A 23181-nucleotide genomic window follows, 5' to 3' on the forward strand; every position below is an offset into this window, starting at 1 on the left:
CACAGACACACAGTTATGAATCACTGCAACACATCAATCCGAATTGTGAAGCTCTGGGTACATTACCATTTTGGCTGTATACAAATATATCATACACACTGGCACATTATTTTCCTCCAATATACATATTTCACATTCAACATATACAGTAAAACATGTGTGTATGCACAACCACACACACACACAACACACACATACAAATACACACACAAACAATGTATACTCATTCACCTTTTCCATCTTTAGATAACACCATTTTAAGTTTTCAAGATAAGTGCACTGTGACTCCTTATTGTCAGATAAAAAGTGTGAGCATCATCACATTTCACTTCACCACAACAGAGTTTAAAAGGCATCTAGGACTTCTGCACTTTGAAAGATATGGCACAGAGCGTCTTTGACTGAGAGATTCCACTGATTACAGCAAAGAACAAGCTGATTTCTGTCCCATGATTAATTAGCTCATCACTGATCTTTTGGGGATATTTCTTTACTCTTCAACTCAACACCATCATTGCAAGAAATTATTTCAGCACGGGAATTTTTGTTTTCATGTGGTCTTGTAAACTAAAATATGCGATACCACATTTCTGGAAGTCCAAAGTTGGAAAGACATATTGGACTTTGGTTCTCTTCATTCTCTGAGTTGATATTAATGAGTTGGGGGGAGGGGGTGATGGTTGAGGAGTGTGATTTAAAAACCTGTAGCATGATTTGATTTATGGTATACATTTCAAAACGTGAAAAATGTGATATCATCATACAACTGTGACACTTATTGCATCACTTATTGTCATGGTGTAAACTACACTATCATCAAAGGACTGTCATGGAAAATTGGGTCCTCGAGTTGATCACGAAAGATTTACAGTGGTAACCATGACGACGGATGACATCCGACACGATGGTAACTATCTCGGATTGCTCCTACATGACCGCATCGTACAGATTTTCATTGAGGTCACCGTTGGCAACCATGGCAGGCTGATCCTGCATCAGGTCCATCACACACTCATGGATGAAGATGTATTGTTTCTGTGATAAGAGACACAGGGAATGGAAGAAGGCATTAGTATTGGACTATAAATCATTTTAAGTACAATATAATTCATTCAAATTCATCAGGCCTTACTCTGCAGATGCCCATTACACATCTCAAGGGATACGGAGACTGGGCATTTTCCTCTATCCCTCCTCGCCTATGGAACTCCCTCCCATCTTTTCTCTGTAACATTGAGTCTGCACCTTTGAATGTTTCTATAACAGATTATGGCACTATACAAATGCTGTGGATTATCATCATCAATCACAGAGCGACATATTCCTCATACACAAATCATTTTCATTCTCACCCCCCCCCCCCTTCTTAATATTCATTATTATCATTTTCATTATTGGTTCAAACATTCCCGGAATGCAAACCAGTCATTTTGTGGAAACTTCTTCCCCTTCAGAGGAATTCCATAAATGAATGCGTGATGTAATAATTGTGAGAGAAATTGGGGGTGGCAGAGCTGGGGATGGGGAAGGGAGTGGCTAGAGCAGTGGTGCTGACAGCGTAAGCGATCAGGCAGGGGTAAAGATGGTGGGAGAGCTCACGTACCTCCGTTTGAACCATGTAGTTCCTCTGCATCCTCATTTCGCAGATGATGCCAAATATATCGATGAAGTCGTTCTCCTGCATGTGCTGCATTAACCTGTCTAGCGTAATGTAGGTTCCCGTCCTACCAACACCCAGCACTGGTAGATTCCGAGCAGAGAGAGAGATAGAGAGAGAGACATAGAATACCAGACTGTGAGCATAGCATTGCTTGGTGGCAAATGTCTTCACATTCAATATCATCAACAATGGAAACCGTTACTCATGAGAAAACGTACTGAGCACACACAACACTGTATATCATCAATGCACTTTCAGAGACCCCACTTTTTCAATGGAGAGTCAAACCATTAAACCATCCATCAAAGATTGCTGCCCACCTACACCAATTCAGACAAACTCTAGGAGACAGCATGGATAATATTTCACTTTTTGGCTGAAGTGGACAATACAATCAATGTATGATTAAGAAGCAATTCACAAACTAGGTTCCTTACAATTACGATCATTCGTAAATTGAAAAGTACCTAGATGTATACAGACATTCTGTGATGATACTCAGAAAGTTAATACCTATGAAGATCAATTATAATATGCATCCACTCCATGAGGCATTTTTTTTATTTCATGCTAAGTTTACCACACTTTCAAAATGATTTTCCATTATTTCTCTGTGTCTTTGCTGGATATACTATTGTCTGTTCCAGAAATGAAACTCACTTGGATATACCAGAAAAATCCAGGAGGAAAAGAAAGATATCAATTTCAAAAACACCCTTGTGGTTTCTGATTTACAAAATTACAGTAAACATCATCTTGTGTGTGTGTATGTATGTATCATGGTAAGCACATTCCCATGATGCATGTAACATTATGGCAAGTGCATTCCAACGTTATGGCAAGTGCATCCAACATTATGGCAAGAGCATTCCAACGTTATGGCAAGTGCATTCCAACGTTATCGCAAGTACATTCCAATGATGCATGAAAACATTGTATATGTGACCATGCATCTCAAAACCAACAAAAAGTTGCATGCCTCTGAATTCAATGTGAGAGCTCAAACTAGATGAAATAGGCCAACCTGGTCAAATTCTAGTTTTTTAAGGTTTTCTGAAAACAAAAAACAAAAAAACAATTCTTCTACTACATAATTCTGAAGTTTGTAATCATAAACTCAATGGCAAATTGTATTTTTTTTTGCAGTTTTTCTCTACAATAGTGCGATTGAATATGCTCTACAGGCTCGTTTTCATTTCTGAAAGGAAACAAGATTACATAATCTTCACTTTCAATCCCCCCCCCCCAACTTTTGAAAGGATGTTACTAATGCTTTGAACGTTAGTTCTAGTCATGAATAGAATGTGTTGATAGAGTGTACAAATTTTCAGCTTAATCTGATAATCCCTTCCCTGTGGTTGCTATAGATGGTGGCATCCTGTCTTTTGTTCCATTCACTGTGCAGAGAACAGCTCAGTGAGATTAAACACTTGAATAAACCCTAAACTTCAAAGCCCCTTTCTTCAGTACCAACTTTTCCAGACTGTGTACTACCTTTCCATTATCTTAATAGATACAAAATGTAGGTTTGGAATGTCCATTTGTAATGAGTTATAGCGTCCTTAACTAAATATCCATGTCTGGTGTCAGACTTTTTGGTGGTTTTGTGATGCAAGGACAGTACATTCTCACAATGTATTGCAAGGTCATGGCAAGTTCATGCACAGGATGCATTGCAGTGTCATGGTATACACATTCCCACAGTATATTGTATATTGTAATGTTATGTTAAGTGCAATCCCACAATGCATTGCAATGTCAAGGCATGTGCACATTCCTACAAAGACTTACAAAGTCATGACAATTTCATTCACAAGATGCATTGCAATGTTATGGAAAGCATATTCCCACAATGCATTGCAGTGCAAGGACAGGTACCGCCTTCACATTACACATTGCAAGAGGCACTCTACTGAAACTATAAATTTTCTCACTGCACCTCTTACCTGCAGTGGACGATGATTGGCTCAGCAAATGCCTGCCTCTCTATTTGTTCCCTTACAACCCGCACAAAGTCCAGCATTGTCCACGTCTGGTCGGGCACGCCGTGGTCAGGCCACGACATGAAGTGGTATTGAGTCACTTTTCGCTTCGTGCTATCCTGCACAGACAAATATTAAGAGGATCCATAGTGAATAATCATTTCAGGTTAGTTAGTTTGTTTGTTTGTTTGTTTTACTTTTCTTTCTTTGCTTTTTTTTTGCATTTACTGTCAGTGTTCTAAACATACATAGATTAATACCCATCAACTGAGCACATGCTAACTTCAGAAATGTCAATCTAACGATTGGCTGAAAATTAAGACCCCTATGTACAGCAGTTACAAAATAAATGTTTATGAAATACTGGATATAATACCATTAGAAGGTATGTTTCAGTGAGAGAAATATGAGTGGGAGAAAGAATGTTTGAAAGTAAAATGTTGCACCATGAGAAAGTTGACTAAAATGAATACAGGTGGGAAGAGCTAGAGGACAGTATTTCTGGGCACTGTGGCATGATGGACAAGACTCTTGACCTTCAATCTGAGGTCCCTAGCTCTAATCCCACCAAGTGCCTACATCCTTGGACAGGATATTTTTGCCCACAACGTCCCTCTTGACCCAGCTGTCTAAACGAGTATCTTGCAAGGCTAGGGTGATATCAATAGCAGCTCAGAGCCCTCTGGTAGAACAGTGGAAACACTGAAGAGGCTACCACAAAAAAGAAGACCATACTTATTACCATCATTATAATTGGATGCCAATAAAAGACAGTTATCACAGCATTTAATGTTTTAAACTTGCCAGATATGTCTGTGCATTCATCAATGATACACAACCTGTTAATTAAAATTTTTCAACTCTTTTGACGATGTCTAATTATGATAATCTGTATGGCATCAACTATTACCGAAGCACTAAGACAATTCATCCGCCCTATCTTCCATTCTTATCGGTATGGCTGTGGCACTACCGACCTTTAGTAACGTGAACTCTCTCACGATCCAGTGTTCGTAATGCTGCTCCGACTGAAGTGAGACCTCTATAGTTCCATACATGACAGAGGTGTAGTCTTCAGGCCAGTATTGATGGCATTTTACCTGCAAAAAACAAGAGCAGAGAGTATGAGTGAAACACAGTTCAAAAGTTTGCACGAATTTGAATACCAGTAAGATGCTAAAATCTATGCTAAGATTTATGCTAAGATTTATGCACATCACCAAATAGAAAACATAACATAACATATGTTCAGTACATTCACTCATCTTTTCAGGGAGTGTTGAAAAACACTTACTAGTTAGAAAGTATATTTGTCACTATAACATTACATGACAGAGCACAGTGTTCAAAACAAACGCACAAAAGTAAACACTGTCTGCAGACTATAATTCACCTTTACTAGGGGAGTGAGAAATTCACTGAAAAATTCCCAATCATTATTTCATACAAAAATAAAATGATACTACCGGTATGGGATTTCAGACTTACAAAGAACACATTTGTAATCATGTTTCTGAAACATGTTTGTAAACACGTTCAGAGTAATGAAGTGCTCGTGGACTAAAACAAGCTCCTATGCTGCCCCTAAACTGCATACAAAATTTCATGCAACAACTGCGCTGCAAAACACAAAACAAAAAGATCAATATAAGGAAAAAAAAGCAACAGGAGAGGTTGAAGAGGAAGGGGAAGAAAAAAAAAGAAGATAAAGAAAAAATAAGAAGATGATGAAAAAGAAGAAGAAACAAAATGATGAAGAATAAAAAGAAGAAACAAAGGAGAGGAAAGAAGAAACGTGAGAGAACGAAGAAAACAAGGAAATATGAGAGGAAGGAGAACAGAGATTAAAGGTTGAAGAACAAGGAGGAGGAGGAGGAAGGAGAGAAGGAGGAGGATGATGAAGAAGAGGAGGAGGGAGAGGAGGAGGAGGAGGAAGCGGAGGAGGAGAAGGAGGATGAGGAAGAGGAGGAAGAGGAGGGCGAGGAGGAGAAGGAGGAAGAGGAGGAAGAAGAAGAGGAGGTGGAGGAGGAGGAGAGGAGGAAGAGGGGGAGGAGGAGGAGGAAGAGGAGGAGGAGGAGGAGGAGGAGGAGGAGGAGGAGGAAGAGGAAGAGGAAGAGGAAGAGGAAGAGGAAGAGGAAGAGGAAGAGGAAGAGGAAGAGGAAGAGGAAGAGGAAGAGGAAGAGGAAGAGGAAGAGGAAGAGGAAGAGGAAGAGGAAGAGGAAGAGGAAGAGGAAGAGGAAGAGGAAGAGGAAGAGGAAGAGGAAGAGGAAGAGGAAGAGGAAGAGGAAGAGGAAGATGATGATGAGGATGAGGATGAGGAGGAGAGGATGGAGGAGTGGAGCGTACCCTGCCTCTCTCCACCAGCTGAGTTAACATGACCAAGATAGTTGTCTTCTTCTCCCACACCAGGCGCCACATGTCATCCAGGGTTCCCGGTAGAGGTCCTTGGCACGCGATGAACTCGCGGGGCGAGCTGTAGCCGGGCATGTAGTTGGCGTTGATGTAGTCCGAGCTGGGCTCGTCATCAATCGCACTCAGCTTTACTCGAGAATGTTCGTCTTCAGAAGAAGAAGAAGAAGAAGACAGAATACAATAAGGAAAGATTGTGGGGAAAATAATCATCCAATGTAAAAAGAAGTGTGTCAGCACGCGATGTTTGGACATCATCAAACAAAGCTTTATGTTTGACCGCCAGATAGCAGTTTGCTAGCCAGGAAATATCAAATTACCACAAACGTAAATATGCTTCATACTCACAGGGAAGAATGTTGGTGAATCGATTCTTGGGTCGGTTCATCACCTGCGTCGCCGCGACAATCGACTGGTCCTTACCGACATTGCGCAATTCCTGTGAGGAGAATCAAAATTGCCACGCACACATGTGAAGTGAAAACAGGATTTCTTCAATGACTAAACATGCCTGGAGAAAAAGCATTCAGAGAGACAAGCTCTACTCTCTAGTAGTTCAGACACGTGTATACTGTAAAACAAGACATGTTCAGGTGCATTTTGATTTCGCGAACTTCGCGAGAGCCAAGATTCGCAAAATTGAAATGCGCATGAATATTCTTGTCTACACTTCATGCATTGAATGTTACAGGCAACTTGCATAAAATTCATGCCGCAAACTAGAAATGTCGCTATGGCGACTGATGCCTCCGCCATAATGCATGATTCTCCCAATGGGCGTATAGTACAATGTCTTCACAATGTGTGATCCATGACAGTTTCACATAACTGGCAAAATATTGAAATGACACGTTTGTCAGAAATGTCTTGCGGGTTTGTTATAATTTTCTAAGAGTGCAGGTACACATACGGTGGAAACTCGATATAACGAGATGGTCGGGACCGAGTCGTTTTCCTCGTTATAGCCGATATCTCGTTATATCAGTAGGCATAAAAGAAAGCATAACATAAAGACATTAATTTGCACACGTGGGACTACCCATCCTCTTTCAATCAATACTGATAACTTGGTAATGTGTGTGAGGTAATTACTCACCTTTATGGGTAAGAAGATGTTTTTTCGCCAATGAAATCCATATCAAGAATGTTTTTCTTATTAATTGTAGATGTTTGAATTTGTAAATCTATATAGCTTGCGATTGTGTGAAGATCGTCTGTGGATTGGTATGTGGTTATGGTATGGGTGTGTGTTGTGTGTGGAAAGCTTGAATATGGTCTGCACAATGCTGTGTGTGTGTGTGTGACACATTCTGTATGTACATTATGACTGCGTGTGTGTGTGAAGATGGGGAATTCCCTACGTAGAAAGCCAATCACAGCATCAGATGCCTCACACTTGCTATAAACGTCATGATGATGTCCCACCACATTTTCTGCATGTATCAGTGCGCACACACACACACATACATTATACACGTACAACATGCGGTGCTAGCTGTAGAGTGAACTGAAGAAAATATGTGTGTACAAGACAGTTTTTGGCGCATCGAGCTTTACAATCTCGGAACATGATAGCACAGGCGAAGTAAAGATTTACCCGAAGACATTTTGCTTTGCCTCGCTATAACAGGTTTGATTGGCTATGTTTTTCTTTGTTTGGAAATCACAAAATTTACCTTGTTATAGCAGTTATTTCGTTATAGCTGATCTCGCTATAAGAGTAGCATTTTACATAGACTTGTGTGGAAGGAAATTTGGGACCGGGAAAATTTCCTCGTAATAACCGATATCACGTTATAGCAGTGTTCGTTATACCGAGTTTCCCCTGTATTTGGGGAATTGAGAATTTTTACTTGAATTCTGACAGACCTTTTCATAAGTTTATGCATTGAGTAATTTCCAAGGTATGAAGAAAGAGTGTAATGATGGTACAAAATAGATATTTTTTTTATTTTATTTTATTTTATTTTATTTATTTATTTTTTTTTTTGGGGGGGGGGCATTGAAACCTGGCCTTTGACCCTTAACCTTTGACCTTTGACCTTCTGGCTCGAAATTTCCCGGAGAATCTCCATCAGGTAATGCATGTACATGTATTAAGTTTTGAAACTAATAATGCAAGCATTGCATATACTAGTATATGAGGGAAATAGTAAAATTTTGAGGAGTTGACCTTGAACTTTGACCCCTGACTATTGATCCATGACCCCTAAACTACCTAGATAATCCCTGCCAGTCAGTACATATGTATGTACCAAGTTCCACGAAGATACATTGAACCATTTGCGAGAAAAGTGATATTGCAACATTTTCACCTAACCTTTGACCTTTTGACCTTTGACCATATGACATGAAACTCTCTCTGGAGAATCTTTACGCAGTAGTACATGTCCACACCAAGTTTCAAAAAAATACCTTTGGGCATTGCATAGATATGGGGGAAATTGCAACATTTGTAGCATTTGACCTTGACCTTTTGACCTTTGACCTCTTGCCAATGTCACTAAAATCTACTCAACTAATTGTCCCATCATACATCATCCTTGGACCAAGTTTGGTGAAAGCTGCCTCATCCAGTTTTGAGTTATCACGTAAACAGATACATTTTGGGATATGACCTTGATCTCTGACCTTTGACCTCTGTCCGATTTCACTGAAAAACTAATCAAGTAATTGTCCCATCATACATCATCCTCCAACAAAGTTTGGTGAAATTTGCTCCATCCAGTCTTGAGTTATCGCGTAAACGGATACAATTTCATGATTTGACCTTGACCTTTGACCTTTGGCCGCAGGCCGATTTCACCCAAAATCTAATCAAGTAATTGCCCCATCATACTTTATACTTGGACCAAGTTTGGTACAATTCCAGTCAATATTACTCAAGTTATCGCGTAAACGAATGCGGACGGACGAACGGACGGACGGACAACCCGAAAACATAATGACTCCGGCACCACTTCGTGGCGGAGGCATAAAAAGGCCGCTGGCTCCAATTCGTGAAAATTTCATGCCTCGAAAATATCGTGTTTTACAGTATCACTTCGTCCTGATAAGGTCCATTGTGACATCAGTCTGAACTTTGTCATTCAACAGAAGGTTTCCACCAGTACAATAGACCCTATCACATGCCCTTCAATGATGCATTTATGTGGACGTGAGCAAATGCCAGAATCAACATACATTGTATAAGAGAATATGATTAAACTAGAAATGTCGCTATGGTGACTGGCATGCCTCCGCCATAATGCATGGTTCTCCGAATAGGTCTATAGCACAATGTCTTGACAATGTGTGATGACAGTTTCACATAACTGGCAAAATGTTAAAATGACAAGTTTGTCACAAATGCATTGAGTGGTCACTTTCCTTGAACTAGGTTTATTTGGATGAATGGCTATACTGTCTAAACGAGGGCAAGTATTTGGGGATTTGAGGATTTGTACCCAACTTTTGACCCTCTTATAAGTTTGAAGAAGAAGTGAAATTTAACACTTTCACTTGACCTTTGACCTTTTGGCAAAAACTTCCAAGAGAATCTGTATTGGATAATACATGCATACACTAAGTTTCAAGAAAAAAATCCTGCAGGCATTGCATAGAGAAGATAGAAATAATGACATTTTGATGAATTGACCTTAACCTTTGACCCATGTCCCCTAAATTCCCTACATGATCACTGCCAATCAGTACATGCATGTATACTAAATTCCATGAAGATGTACATTGAAATATTTGTGAGGTATGGAGAAAAAAGTGAAAATTTAACGTTTTCACTTGACCTTTGACCCTTGACATTTGACCTCATGACCCAAGGCTCTCTCTGGGAATCTTTATTTGGTAGTTCATGTATACACCAAGATTCAAGAAAATACCTCCAGGCATTGCATAGATATAGGGGAAATAGTGAAATTTTGAGCATTTGACCTTGACCTTTTGACCTTTGACCTTGAGCATGTGCGCCCAAAAGTTGATAGGTACAACTTCGCCTACTCATACATATACATGCCAAGTTTCATGAGGATATCTCTAACAGTTTTTTAGATACGCTGTCCACAAAATTGATTACGGACGGACGGACAGACGGACGGACAGACAGACGGACGGACGGACGGACAGACAACCTGAAAACATAATGCCTCCGGCGACACTTCGTGGCGGAGTCATAAAAAAGGGGGTGTGATATAGCAACACCCCCCCCCCCCCCCCTAATAATCCATATTGATGTGTTATGAAGTGCAGGTTATCGTGAAAGTAAATGGTTTGACCATGAATTAATTTAGCAATTTCAGAACCATCAGTCTCCCAATTTGTCTCTCATGGGCCTTAGATACAGCAACCACAGACATTACAGCCTTTCTCAGGGTTCGCTGAGCTATTGAGAGCAAAAGAATCCAATATTTATCATTACTATTATCATCACGTTTTGTATGCATGTATTTCTGAGATTCAATGATCAGTATCATCCTATGATCTTTTGATGAAAATGTATTGATGATACACATATGTGTGATGCATACTACAGAATACTGATATCATGCAGCAAAATCAATTTGACTGCAAGCTCGGCAACAGTGACCATCTGCCTACAACGGCTGCCTTCCATGCATGAGTGGCCATTAAAGGCAGGCCTGACTGCCTTTGAATATTGACAATTATAGACAAGTCATGTATGGCTACATTTTAAGTGTAGCCTCAAAATACTGGGATCACTGCAATTTTGTGATTGTGATGCATGGGGTTGATGACTGGTTTTCGTACCTCGTATTCTTCGGTGAATCTGTACTCCGAGTCAGCCTTCATCCGATTGTAGTGCGACTCAAAGTTATTCAGCAGAATCGGCCTGGTAGAAGACAAAGACAAATGTCGGATAGAATATGATTCATCATTACCGCAAGACGTAACTTAATTTGGCCAACTTTCGTCAGTTAAGCCGATTCTCTTGGGCTTATGTGGACAAAGTTAAAGGACAAGTTCACCTTCATAAACATAAGGATTGAGAGAATGTAGCAATATTAGTAGAACACATCATTGAAAGTTTGAGGAAAATCAGACAATCCATTCAAAAGTTATGAATTTTTGAAGTTTCTGTGCAGTACCCGCTGGATGAGAATACTACTGCAGTGTATGAATAACTTAGATGTCACATGCGTACAACAATATAAGGAAAACATAAAGAGAATTTCACAAAATTCCATCTTTTGAAAAAAGTACACATTCCCCTGATTTGTTACCGACAAATGTTATGGGTAATATTATTCCCCCTGCCTTTAGAAAGAGGCAAGTCAAGTGCTCTTTTACTATGCGAAAAAAGTGAAAATATAGTTGAATTTTCTTTTACATTTTCTTTATACTGTTGTACGCATATGACTCACAAGCTGTAGTAGTCTCCTCATCCAGCGGTTCCAACACAAAATTTTAAAAAATTCATAACTTCTGCATCGATTGTCCAATTTTCCTCAAACTTTCACTGATGTGTTCTACTAATATTGTTGCATTTTCTCAGTCCTTATGTTTATGAAGGTGAACTTGTCCTTTAAACACACCTGGGCACCGTTTCCAGAAAGTTGTCAGCCCTGGCAAGTTGTCAGTCTCTACCAATTTCAGCAAAATCCTTGGTTTTGATTGGCTGAGAAGCTTGCCACGGTTACTACAATCATGGCAATTGTCAGAGACTGACAACTTGAAATGGTGCCCTGCATGTCTGGTTTGCAGGATGTGTTGTCTGAAGAACTGAACAGAACACTTGGAGAGCTTAACATGCCAAACAAGTAACCTTTTTTTTCTCATTGAGAGTCAACCTGTAATCTGTATGGGAACGTTCTGCACATTTATTTGAGATCTCACTACATCAGCATCGCTCGACATTTCCCATTAGAACTACTACACACAGTGCACCTCAAATCGTCCAGCAAATTGATAAAATCTATTATCTACCAATCAACAGAACCATCCTTCAAACAGCACACAAGTGCCACTACAGTCCGACCTTGATTATATGACCCTTGATTATCCAGACTTCTTTAAAATCCCGACGCCTCCAACTGGTGAAGGCAAAAAAAAAAGTGATTTCAAACAAGGAAACCCTCACAAAGCTCATGCAAGTTACCTGTGATATTCCCTACAGATGCATATTATGAATTTCACAGCAAAATGTTTAAATTCCATGAATATGATTTATGTAGGCTCGCATAAATGATACCACTCATGCTGCAAACACTACCTTCATAGCTGGATGTACCACTGGGTTGGCAGCCTACGTGTACTTGTATTCATACATAAACATTGTTTCTCCCATATCTGGCCGAATTGCCTACCCTGATGGGCACCATTCCTGAAATGGCTGTATAATAGATGTCTGACTACAGTTGCAACTTGATTGTGGCATAACTTACTTGGAATAACTCTTCTTGTGCATGGAGCTGCCAGGTTTCCGAGCTATCCTGGGTGCCATAAAGTGAGTCTCTTCCTGGTTTTGAATAAACCCATCGTTGTCTTCGCCACTCAGTCTGACAATGAGAGAAGTTGAGAATTCACATTTAGAGCACTATTGATATGTATAAGAGTCTACAGACCAGACTCTTGGAATAAAATTTTTCAAAACATTTTTCATTTATGATAAACAAAGTACACAAAATGATAAAACCAACATACAACTAGAAATGTCACTATGGCGACTGGTATGCCTCCGCCATGATGCATGATTCTCCTTATAGGTCTAGATAGTACATGTGGACAATGTGTGATTACATTTTCACAAAATTGGCTAAATATTAAAATGACAAGTTTGTCACAAATGTGTTGAATGTTCACCTTCCTTGACCTAGGTTTAATTGGATGAATAGGAGAGCATGTATGATTTGGGATTTAAGGACTTTAACTTGACTTTGACCAATTCATACGTTTATGCATTGAGTAATTTCCAAGGTATGGAGAAAAAGTGCAATTTCTGTATCGAATAGTAAATTGTTACCATTTTCATCTGGCCTTTGACCCTAAAATTCATAAGATAATCACTGTCAGGCAGAATATGCATAAATATGTAGAAAGTTTAAAGATAACTTGAGCCACTTCCGAGATATGGAGGAAAAACTTAGTTCAGCACTTTCACTTGATCTTTGACCTTATGACCTTTGAAGCAAAAACAAAACAAACAAAAAAAACTTTCCAGAGAGTCTCTATTAGGTTATACATGCATACACTAGGTGTAAAAAAAAATAATCCTGCTGGCATTGCATAAACATGAGGGAAAAAGTACAATTTTGAAGTGTTGCCCTTGACCTTTGACCCTTGACCCCATGAACCCTAAATTGTCTAGATAATCACTGCCAGTCAGTACATGTATGTTCCATGAAGATATCTCGAACAATTTCCAAGGTACGAAGAAAAAAGTGAAGTTTTAATATTTTTACTTGACCTTTTGACCTTTGACCTTTAACCTCATGACCCAAAACTTTCACCAAAGCATCTTAATTGGGTAATACACGAATACACTAAGTTTCAAGAAAATATCTTCAGGCATTGCAGATATATGGTGGAAATAGTGAAATTTTATGTATTTGACCTTGACCTTTTGACCTTTGACCTTGAGCATGTGCACCCAAAAGTTGATAGGCACAACTTCACCCCCTAATACACATACCTGCCAAGTTTCATTAGGGCACCTCAAAAGGTTTTTTAGTCATACTTGCCACAAAATTCATTACGGATGGACGGATGGACAACCCGAAAACATAATGCCTCCGGCACCACTTCGTGGCGGAGGCATAATAAAACATTATCTCACAGCTTCTGGAAGCACTTGCGATTAATTTTCAAGCATGGGAGTGCAAAAAAAAATTCTTGCAAATGAGTGTGAAAAAAAGAGAATAAATTTTGTAAACAAACAAGATAGTTTTACTGTCATCCTCTGTGTGTTTTTCAATTGAATGTACATGTACTTTAGATGTACATGTACTTTAGTCCAATCAACACATAAGTATTTACTTGGCTGATGAGTTTTCATTCTAAAATTTGGCTGATTTGTAATCCCCCCTGATTTCTCGAATATTTGGAGCTAACACTGGCAACAAAGCATGACAAAATTCACTGCTTGAGCCAAATTATTATCAGAACTACAATCTGCTTTTTCAAAGGAGAAATGTTTCCTGAATTTCCTTTAGTGTACTAAAGTGCGCAAAACATCTTCCAGTCAATCACCATAAAAGTTCAAATTCATACTATAAAGCGAGTTGACATGTCACTCATGAACTGCAAAAATAGGTTATGTACATAAAGTCAAGACTATTAATAACTTGGCACATGTGAACCTTCAATTGATATTACCTCCCCCCCCCCCCCACACACACATACACACACAAACAAAAAACACACAATTTATGCACAGACAGTTACTAACTTTGTTTTTGTTTTTTAAACATTAACTGAATCTTGTGGGAAAAAAAGAGTACAACATCAATTTACATTCTGTCACTTATGTTCAAACATAGTCATGCAATTGTATCATGACGCAAAGTACAGGTTTATTTTACACAGCTGCCATACAGTATATGGCACGTACCTCATGCCCCTGAAGAGCTTATGCCACATACAACGCTATGCACTTATCTATATACAAACTCTTTACGGTTACTATTCCCTGTTACTTGGTACATATACACATTTGTACAGATGTATGTTGCAATTAGTCCAGGAAACGAACACGCACTGACCTTCGCTCAGGCTGAGGCGCATTCCTTCTCTTCCACAGCAGAAACCCAGCAGCGACGAGGGCCATGATGACCAGGATGGACATCGACACGGAGACACCGATCACAGTAGCGCTATTGTCTTTGGCTGTCAACGACGTGGAAAGACATGCGAAAAATGTTGGAAATCAGTTTGGTATGAAAACTCTACACCATGTTCATTAATCTGTGCCACATTGTCATTAATCAAAAAGAGTAGAAACAGAAAAAAGGAACAGTGAAAGTTTCATAAACATCATATTAGAGAAAGCTGTAGAAACGTAACGATTCAATTTTTCACAAAACAACAGAATTCTTCATTATCATAGCATACATACAAAGTACAGGGAGAGGATGCTGGCAATGCTGCAGCCTCCCAGTGGTTCATATTAAAGGAAACCAAAGCCCAAATATGAATGTGGATCAAGTGAAAGCAGCAATATCAGCAGCAGACACCAGTGAAAACTCAAGGAAAACAGGACAATCGCTTCAAAAGTTATCAATTGTTAAGCTCTCGGTGCCACCATTGCTGGCTACAAAGATTACTACATTTTCCAATCATCAAGGCATTCCTGATGAGCCTCACCCGTTGCAACAGGGCCAAATGTCGCTGAATTGGAAGCTCCCGCACCATTGTAAGCCCTGAAGGCATAGCTGTGAAGGAGAAACAAAGAATGACATCAACAATTAACTGGATGTTTCAATCTCATTGTACAAAATTTATTAGGTTATACAAAGGATATCTGTATTATATACTGGCAGAGCAGCATTTTTCTTTTTCTTTTTAAAGGAACCATTATCAGGCACCATAAAAAAAGTGTGTATCTTCAAAAAGAGAGCATATTTTGACACCTGGTAAAGAATATTCACCGTTATAAGATTGTTATACATTCTGTAAAATTCAACTTCATGGAACATACTCTCTCACATCAACATAGAACATTGTATGGCTTCTTTCATTTATTTCACAAGTCTCTCAGAGTCATTTCATCACATTTCTGGCCAGAGCTGTTTTAACAATTGTTGTTGTGTAATCATTAGGCCTATTGACAAAGTACACCCAAAGAAACAAAAGATACACTTGCCCAGTGAAAGCATAGATTATGACCATTTTACTTGCACATCTAAGAACGTTTAAAACTTAGTGTACCGGTTAGAATTGTGGTGATCATTCAAAGCACCACAAAATAAAGAATAACAAACAAGTATTCTCAGAAGGTTTCTATGGTGAGAGGTATACCTTTGGTGATTTCTGGTCCACCAAGCACCAAAGTCTTTCTGGAGTATGAGGTAGCTCTGAAAAGGACCAACTACATCAGGTCCAAGTCATTCAGATTGAGTCAGTCCTTTTCAGGGCCACCCCACACTCCAGAAAGAAGTTAGCACATGGTGGACCAGAAATTACCAAAGTTAATGACAAACAAACACTCATAGATGCATGTACAACATCAACATCTGATCTAATATCCCCTACTAAGGCGCCTTGGCAGATTACATTGTGCAGGAAAACAGCGGCGCCGCCGTTCAGCGGTCCTTTGAGCGGCGCTTTGAAAAGCTCGTTAATACGCCGGGGTACTCAAGCGTATTCCCGCAGTGGCCCGCTCTCCGGCTTTTTCTTTCAAAACGCCGCTAGGGTTTTGCAAACCCTTTTATGAATAACAAACTCCTTGTTGTGACGAACAACTTTTTTAGAACAACGCCCTCTCGTGGCAGCGTCTAATAGTGTCTTTGAACAGTATGCTGGAGCACAGAACTCTACACACAGTGTTTGTAAAATAGTAGTGAAGTTTAGAGTTCTGAACCCTGTAGGTAGCACACAACAGAAAATGATAAAACGCTGTCACCTCATAGGTTCGTCTCACCTCTGCAATTTGCATACTGAATGCAGGTTCAAATGGCCCATATCAGGAAGATGAAACTTAAAGCATGTGATTTAACAATATGCTTTCAATGTTTGTACAGTGTATCTTATCTTCTAAATAATAACGATGTATATTTTCGATCTTTATTTCCACAAACATGGAATATATTTCAATCAGGGCTTTTTATGATGGTTTGACAGTCGAAATTTTAATCAATTTGTCGTAACATGTGTGTATGTGTGTGTGTGCACGCACGCGTGTGTTTGTGTGTTGGTTTGTTACTTTATTTTTATTTTTATTCCTTTTGCTGTTATCAGTGATTTATGTATGACAACACATGCAACCAGTAGTGACAGTAATGACGCATAGAAGTCAGGGAGTTTGGGCCTGCACGGGAAGAGTGTTTGTTTGTTTGTTTTTTTTTGTATTTTGTTTGTTTGTTTTTGTTTTTGTTTTTTTTTTGCTATTAGGCACATTCATGGTGTATAATAACACGTCAATTAATGAAACTGAAGTTTCCAAACTACACGAATGTCTATTTTCCATGTTTATTAAATCTGTTTAAAATGTATTAAATACAGATTTCGATTTGTGTCAAAATAATTATAATTTTGTTACTGGACCCCATCGATATAAACCCTGCTTTACACGTGTCCATGACCTTTCATTGCTATACTTTTTTCAATATAATTGCGTGCATATTTTTGTTTGCATGTCTATACGGACGTTTCTTTTTTGATGAACGGATGCATACAATTGAATTGAATGTGCATTGCAAATGCATGCAGGCCTGTGGATATGTTGTGTGTGTATTGTGTTCACTTGTCTGTCATTTTTTGCTATTAAAGACAAATCAGTTGAACGTCCTTCTATTATTGTTCTCCAGCATAGCGATGCTGAGGAGGCTTGGCAGTTGATGTGCATACTGCTATCTTGATGACATCCAGCTGTTTTTGTAATATTATATATATATATATATATATATATATATATATATATATATATATAATTATATATATATATATATATATATATATATATATATATATATATATATATATATATATATATATAATTATATATATATATATATATATATATATATATATATATATATATACATATATATATATATATATATATATATATGTGTGTGTGTGTGTGTGTGTGTGTGTGTGTGTGTATTTACTCGCGGTTTGTCTCTCATTAGGTATGCCGGCATTGTTGCCCTGTGTATAGTTTTTGTATGATCTTAGATTCCACGATTTATTTTTTTCCTCCATGATCGCGCTATGACTTTTTATAATCAGTATCTCTCGAAATCCTCCCAATCTGTCTAACTCCTTTTTTCACCATCGTAATTCTATTATCATAAACTCTCAAGACTCCAAACTACAAGTATCATATCGCGGAAATTATTTCAATCAATATTTCCTTTCAACAATAAAAACGTCAATCTTGTGCTGTTAAAACACCCAATGTCAGAAGATAATTTCAAATCCATACCAGCTGTCGAACTATCATTCGACTTTGAATATCAACACGGCAGTTTAATATTAAACATCCATAGATCCTCGTCACGCACGTGTGTATGGATACACACTATAGAATGGCGTTACCAGTCGTTTTCTTTTTATCGTTTTTATGGCAAAGCGGTTGTATTTTGTGTACGAAATGTATGTACGAAATTATTACAAGAGGATAAAAGTATACTGCGGATGTAGAAAATGAACAACAACATCAAACATACCTGCATTGGACGTGACGGATGCAGGCACTAATTTCGCCTTGCAAACATTTACACATTTAAACCAGCATGTCTCAGCGAAGTCATAATACCGGTATACAGTTTGTACATTTTATGCTGCATGCTTAGCATCTACCGACATTTGAATCCGACTCTCTCGGTCAGCTAACGAACAGATGTATATAGCGTGACTATTATAGAATGTTAAAATGTACATGTCAAGTATCTATCAATTCATGAATCTATGTGCTTATTTATTTATTTTATTTATCTATTTATTTATTTGTTTGCTTATCTATTTGTTCATCTATTTATTTATCTATTTATCTATCTATTTAGTTATTCATTCAAACGCTAATCCAGGAAGAAAGAAAATATTAGCAGTTGCTTTCATCGAAGTCCTATGTGAACATGATATTTCGGGCAGTCAGAGGCTGCAGCCAAAAGATAGTGATAGAGAAGGCTAGAGCCAAACGATTGGGAAAGCTCGATCAAAGAGTGGAAAGGGCTGCTGCAAAATGATCAAAAGGGCTGCGAGATTATGACTGAAAAGGCCGCAGCCAAACCCACCAAAGGGCCGCGGGAAGAGCGTAATAGGGTATAGAATGTACTGCCAACCAAATGCCTATAGAATTCGGCATATACAAAATAGGTGGTACAGGTACAATAGATTTCAGACACCCCGACCTGTCCATAGTGAGATCTCCGATCCCATTGTTGTGTCCGGAGAAGATGGACACTTCCGCGATGGGCACCGTGAGTCGATCATTGTTCATTGTCTTTCCAAAAACAAACCTTTGTTGTGATAGCAACGGAGGCTGAAACTGCGTGATTGATGGTCAGCTCCGTGTTGCATTTCCAGGAACACGCAGATTAGTTCACAACCTCTATAGAGAAGTAAGTTCAATAAATGAGTTAAAGTTTCATACCCTGATATTGTATTTGGATTGATTCCCTGTCTTTTATCGTTGCGGAAGGTGACTTTGTATTTTTTGTTTGGGGGGGGGCCCTACGGTTTGTAATCTATTTTTGATACTGCCGCCATCCAAACGACTGAAAGAATTAACGCTGGATGAGCTTTAATAGGTTGCCTTTAAATAGTATCATACTGTACTTGTTATTAACATAACATAACATAACATGTTTTTCATTATAACTTGTTACAATGCGTGTGTGTGTGTGTGTGTGTGTGTGTGTGTGTGTTTGGGGCACATGGGGCAATATCCCTGAAAACCTCACACAAAATAATGAAACAAAAAAGATTTATCAATTTGCAGTTACCCAAGCGCGCGGGCACACACACACACACACATACACATCTAAAGTAATAAAGTATCTTGTTGTAAAGTATCTAGAGTGCAAAAGTCTAACCGGATACCTTATCAGTCGACACAATCGCAATTCCTTCAGTCTGCAATAGATTACCACGCCCTCTACACAAGAGTGTCTTTAACTATTATTAAACTAATACAACACTAACATTCCTCCGGTGAAAACGCAGAGTCATCTCACTGATGACTTTATCCCCCTTCCAAGCCGGCCACACATCCCACAAAAGGCCGAAGCAATTCATTGCTCTCCTCTACACCCTCTCCAGCTCCTCCAGAACAAAGGCAAAAACGCAATTATTTTCGTATCCCAATAGCCTATTCTAATTTGTTGTCCTAGATCTCGAGAGATTTGTAGCTTTCTTTGTAACTGTCCTGAATAACTCAACGAAATAGAAATGTGACCACCTCAAACTGGTAGAAAAACAGACAAGTAATAACTTTAATTCTTATACTCTAAACAGAAAATGACGTTCTGTAAATTCATGTTGCTGCCTTCAATCCAGTCATAAATATCCAACTTCATCCATTCTGCAGCTGTTGATTTGGTGACCTGCTAAATTGCATTAAATTTTTGTTTTTTATATGGTCCCATGGAATGTCAATCCGTCAGTTCATTCTAGCCGTTCCTCCAAAATTTGTACTCCAGCTATTACAGACACCATGGTTACCTATGACTGCAGTGACTGTAGAAAAGCAGACCATTTTTAAACCTTGACAAAAAGCGAACAATTCGTTCAAAAGTTATCCATTTTCAACAGAAAATAATGGTTTACATAAAGATAAATATGCTGATCAAGAATATTGTTTTGACTCAATTGGGGAAAGATGTCACGAACACGAAAAGGCAGAGGATTGAGGGAACGTCACAATTTGTTACTCTGCTAACAAAACGAAAAAGAGCACATGCACTCACACACACACGCACACACGCACAAACACACACACACACACACACACACACACAAACAAACATAAGCAAACAAGAAATAGAATCGCCTCTTCCTGAAAAGAGGTCGACACAACGTAGGTCAGTTACAAAGGAATGGATGAATGAATATTTTGAAGAAAAACATTGGAATCTTATGAATTACACTTTTATCATAATCCCTTCCCCAGGCCAAATACAACCTCGTCTGCCCTTGTCAGATTGTGTGATTATGTGGGGTGTATTTAAGTGACCAGATAATCGTTATGACGTGTTTATTGCTTGTGATTCTTTGATATATCGTTACACTCTCGAAGTATAATTTGTTTCATGTTTACTTGCATTCGTTAAAGTTTCTGTATTGTCTTGACATTCGTTCATTTCATTTTTTTATCCTGTGAATACTTAGGATAAATTTTGCTACAAATCCACATTTTCGTCTTGACTTGTACATTGTACTTTCTTGGTGACATATTTCTCAACGGTTAAAAAGTGATGACGCATTAGAAGATACTGCCCATGGTATGCATATTATTTTTCATTTGTTTTGAACTCAACTGAAAACCAACCATTATATTGACATCCAGCTTTCGTAATTTCTCTTGTTTGGCGAAGTTGTGTAGTTCATTATGGGCACGTCGTTGATCTCAGAGAAACATGTCCACAATACAGACAATTTTTTTCTTGAAGCCCTTTCTCCTGGCTTTGAAAAAGGCGTACCCTTCTATTCATTATCCGCTACTGATTTCTAACTATGCTATTACACTTTGCAAAGATACGTGCCGCCTATTCAATAGGGAGTTTTCGCAAGCACGACGCGGCCGGGATTTGAGCATACCATGTGCAAATTTGCATCTGCGCATGATCAAATCCGAGAAACGTCCCGTGGGGAACACTGGTGCGCGGGATTCAGCCAAAATAGCGTTCGGTCCCGACGCTGGGCATGAGTGAGCCAGTCAGCCAGCAAGCCAATCAGCGATCTTGTCCCCACGCCTCGTCCTGTACAGGAAAGCGAAACTGCTATGGTGACGGGAGTCCGAGTACGGGTACTTTCACAGTTGATTGCTTCCGCGTACTCTCGGTCTGTCCTTCGTGTAGCGAAAACTTCCTTACAGCTGATCAACGCCTTTCAAATCAGCAACAACACGTAATCTTCCATCAATACCTTTTGTCTCGATACGGAACAATACGCCATGGCAAGCGATTGGGTACAAAAGTGTCAATGTATTGAAAGCACCAAGATTACCACTCACGCAACCTTTTGGTAGAACTCGTCATTACATCATTACAGTGACGAGAGGGAGAGAGAAAAAAAATCGATTTTGGTAGAACTGAATATATCACATCTCGTCATTTAGATCCATGGTGGTGGAAATTAGCGTAACAATTAAGGTGATAAAATGCTACTTTCAATCTGTTTTCAATATAAAACAGCAGAGAAGGCGTTCACGCATGATGGCGTGAACAAAACGGCTTAGGAACAGCATGTCACACTGCACGGCTTCTAATACAATCTTTTCATACTAATTTTAATAGCTGTACGTCGTGCCAATCATGACTTCGTGAAAATGAATTAGGGCTATTACAAATGAAGACAGTATGTAATCATACGGAGCTTCAGCAATTCAGGAGAAATAACAATTAAGCTGAAAGATTGTAATACCTTTATATGTAATACATATTACCACTCGAAGGCCTACTTCAATTTGTACCATCATTTACAAGTGCTACCTTTACATGCATGTTTTAGTACTTATCGTCTTTCAGTGTACAGAACAAGGCAGATTTTTCTTTTGTTTTCAATTACAGGCAGGATTTCGTCTCTTTGTGTGTTGTCGTCAGTGTATGTTTTTTTGTTTGTTTGTTTGGACGAGGTTAGAGTGGACATCATCAGCTTATTCGACCCCTGTTGAGTCTCGCATAAACTATAGTTAGCTATTCTTTCTCAATTAAAATTCATGCGCATTGGTGGGAACTATAATTGTATGCATGTAATTCTTACTTTCAAAGAAAATCAATGGAAAGGAACCGCGTAAAAGATATTCCTCATAGCTGCGATTCACCTTTCTCTGTGTCATATACACCTACAAATTGCAATACATGTTCTCATCCCTTCTTCACGACTACTTTGTACTTTAAGTTTCCTGGTGTATCTTGTCGCTGCTACGCAGATGACACACATATGTATTTGTCGTTCACACCTGACGCACATGCTCAGCAGCAAAACGTCACTCACATGGAAATATGTGTCAATTATGTACGTGAATGGATGCTGCTAAACAAACTCATGCTAAATGACAGTAAGACTGAACTGTCATTGATTGGCACAACAAAGCAAATATCCAAACTTTCTTTTGATGGGATATGGGTTAGAAGTTCTGTCATAAAGTCATCTTCCATTGTTAGGAATCTTGGAGTGTGTTTTGACACGCATCTGAACAGGGAAGCACACATCACAAATGTGTGTAAATCATCATACCATATGATTTATAACCTTAGACGTATCAGGAAATATTTTGATGAGAACAGTATGAAAATG

At 38.8% G+C, this 23181-nt stretch overlaps 1 protein-coding gene across 1 annotated transcript in view; it reads right to left on the minus strand.

The window, feature by feature from the left end:
• Nucleotides 1–677: 677 nt before the first annotated feature.
• The window catches only part of LOC139728337 (receptor-type tyrosine-protein phosphatase eta-like), a 79720-nt gene continuing 57216 nt past the window's right edge, over nt 678–23181 (minus strand). The window contains exons 20-29 of the mRNA XM_071639282.1: nt 15364–15431; nt 14763–14886; nt 12447–12560; nt 10813–10894; nt 6400–6490; nt 5989–6200; nt 4620–4742; nt 3608–3761; nt 1604–1740; nt 678–1035 (exon numbers count right to left, since the gene is read on the minus strand). Of these exons, the coding sequence (XP_071495383.1) occupies nt 928–1035; nt 1604–1740; nt 3608–3761; nt 4620–4742; nt 5989–6200; nt 6400–6490; nt 10813–10894; nt 12447–12560; nt 14763–14886; nt 15364–15431 (1213 nt within the window). The 3' untranslated portion in view covers nt 678–927. The remainder of the gene's footprint in view (nt 1036–1603; nt 1741–3607; nt 3762–4619; nt 4743–5988; nt 6201–6399; nt 6491–10812; nt 10895–12446; nt 12561–14762; nt 14887–15363; nt 15432–23181) is intronic.

This window comes from Diadema antillarum, unplaced genomic scaffold (assembly GCF_040938485.1).
Source record: "Diadema antillarum isolate AM-2024a unplaced genomic scaffold, OU_Dant_1.0 seq00000173_RagTag, whole genome shotgun sequence".
In the NCBI taxonomy this organism is placed as follows: Eukaryota; Metazoa; Echinodermata; class Echinoidea; order Diadematoida; family Diadematidae; genus Diadema; species Diadema antillarum.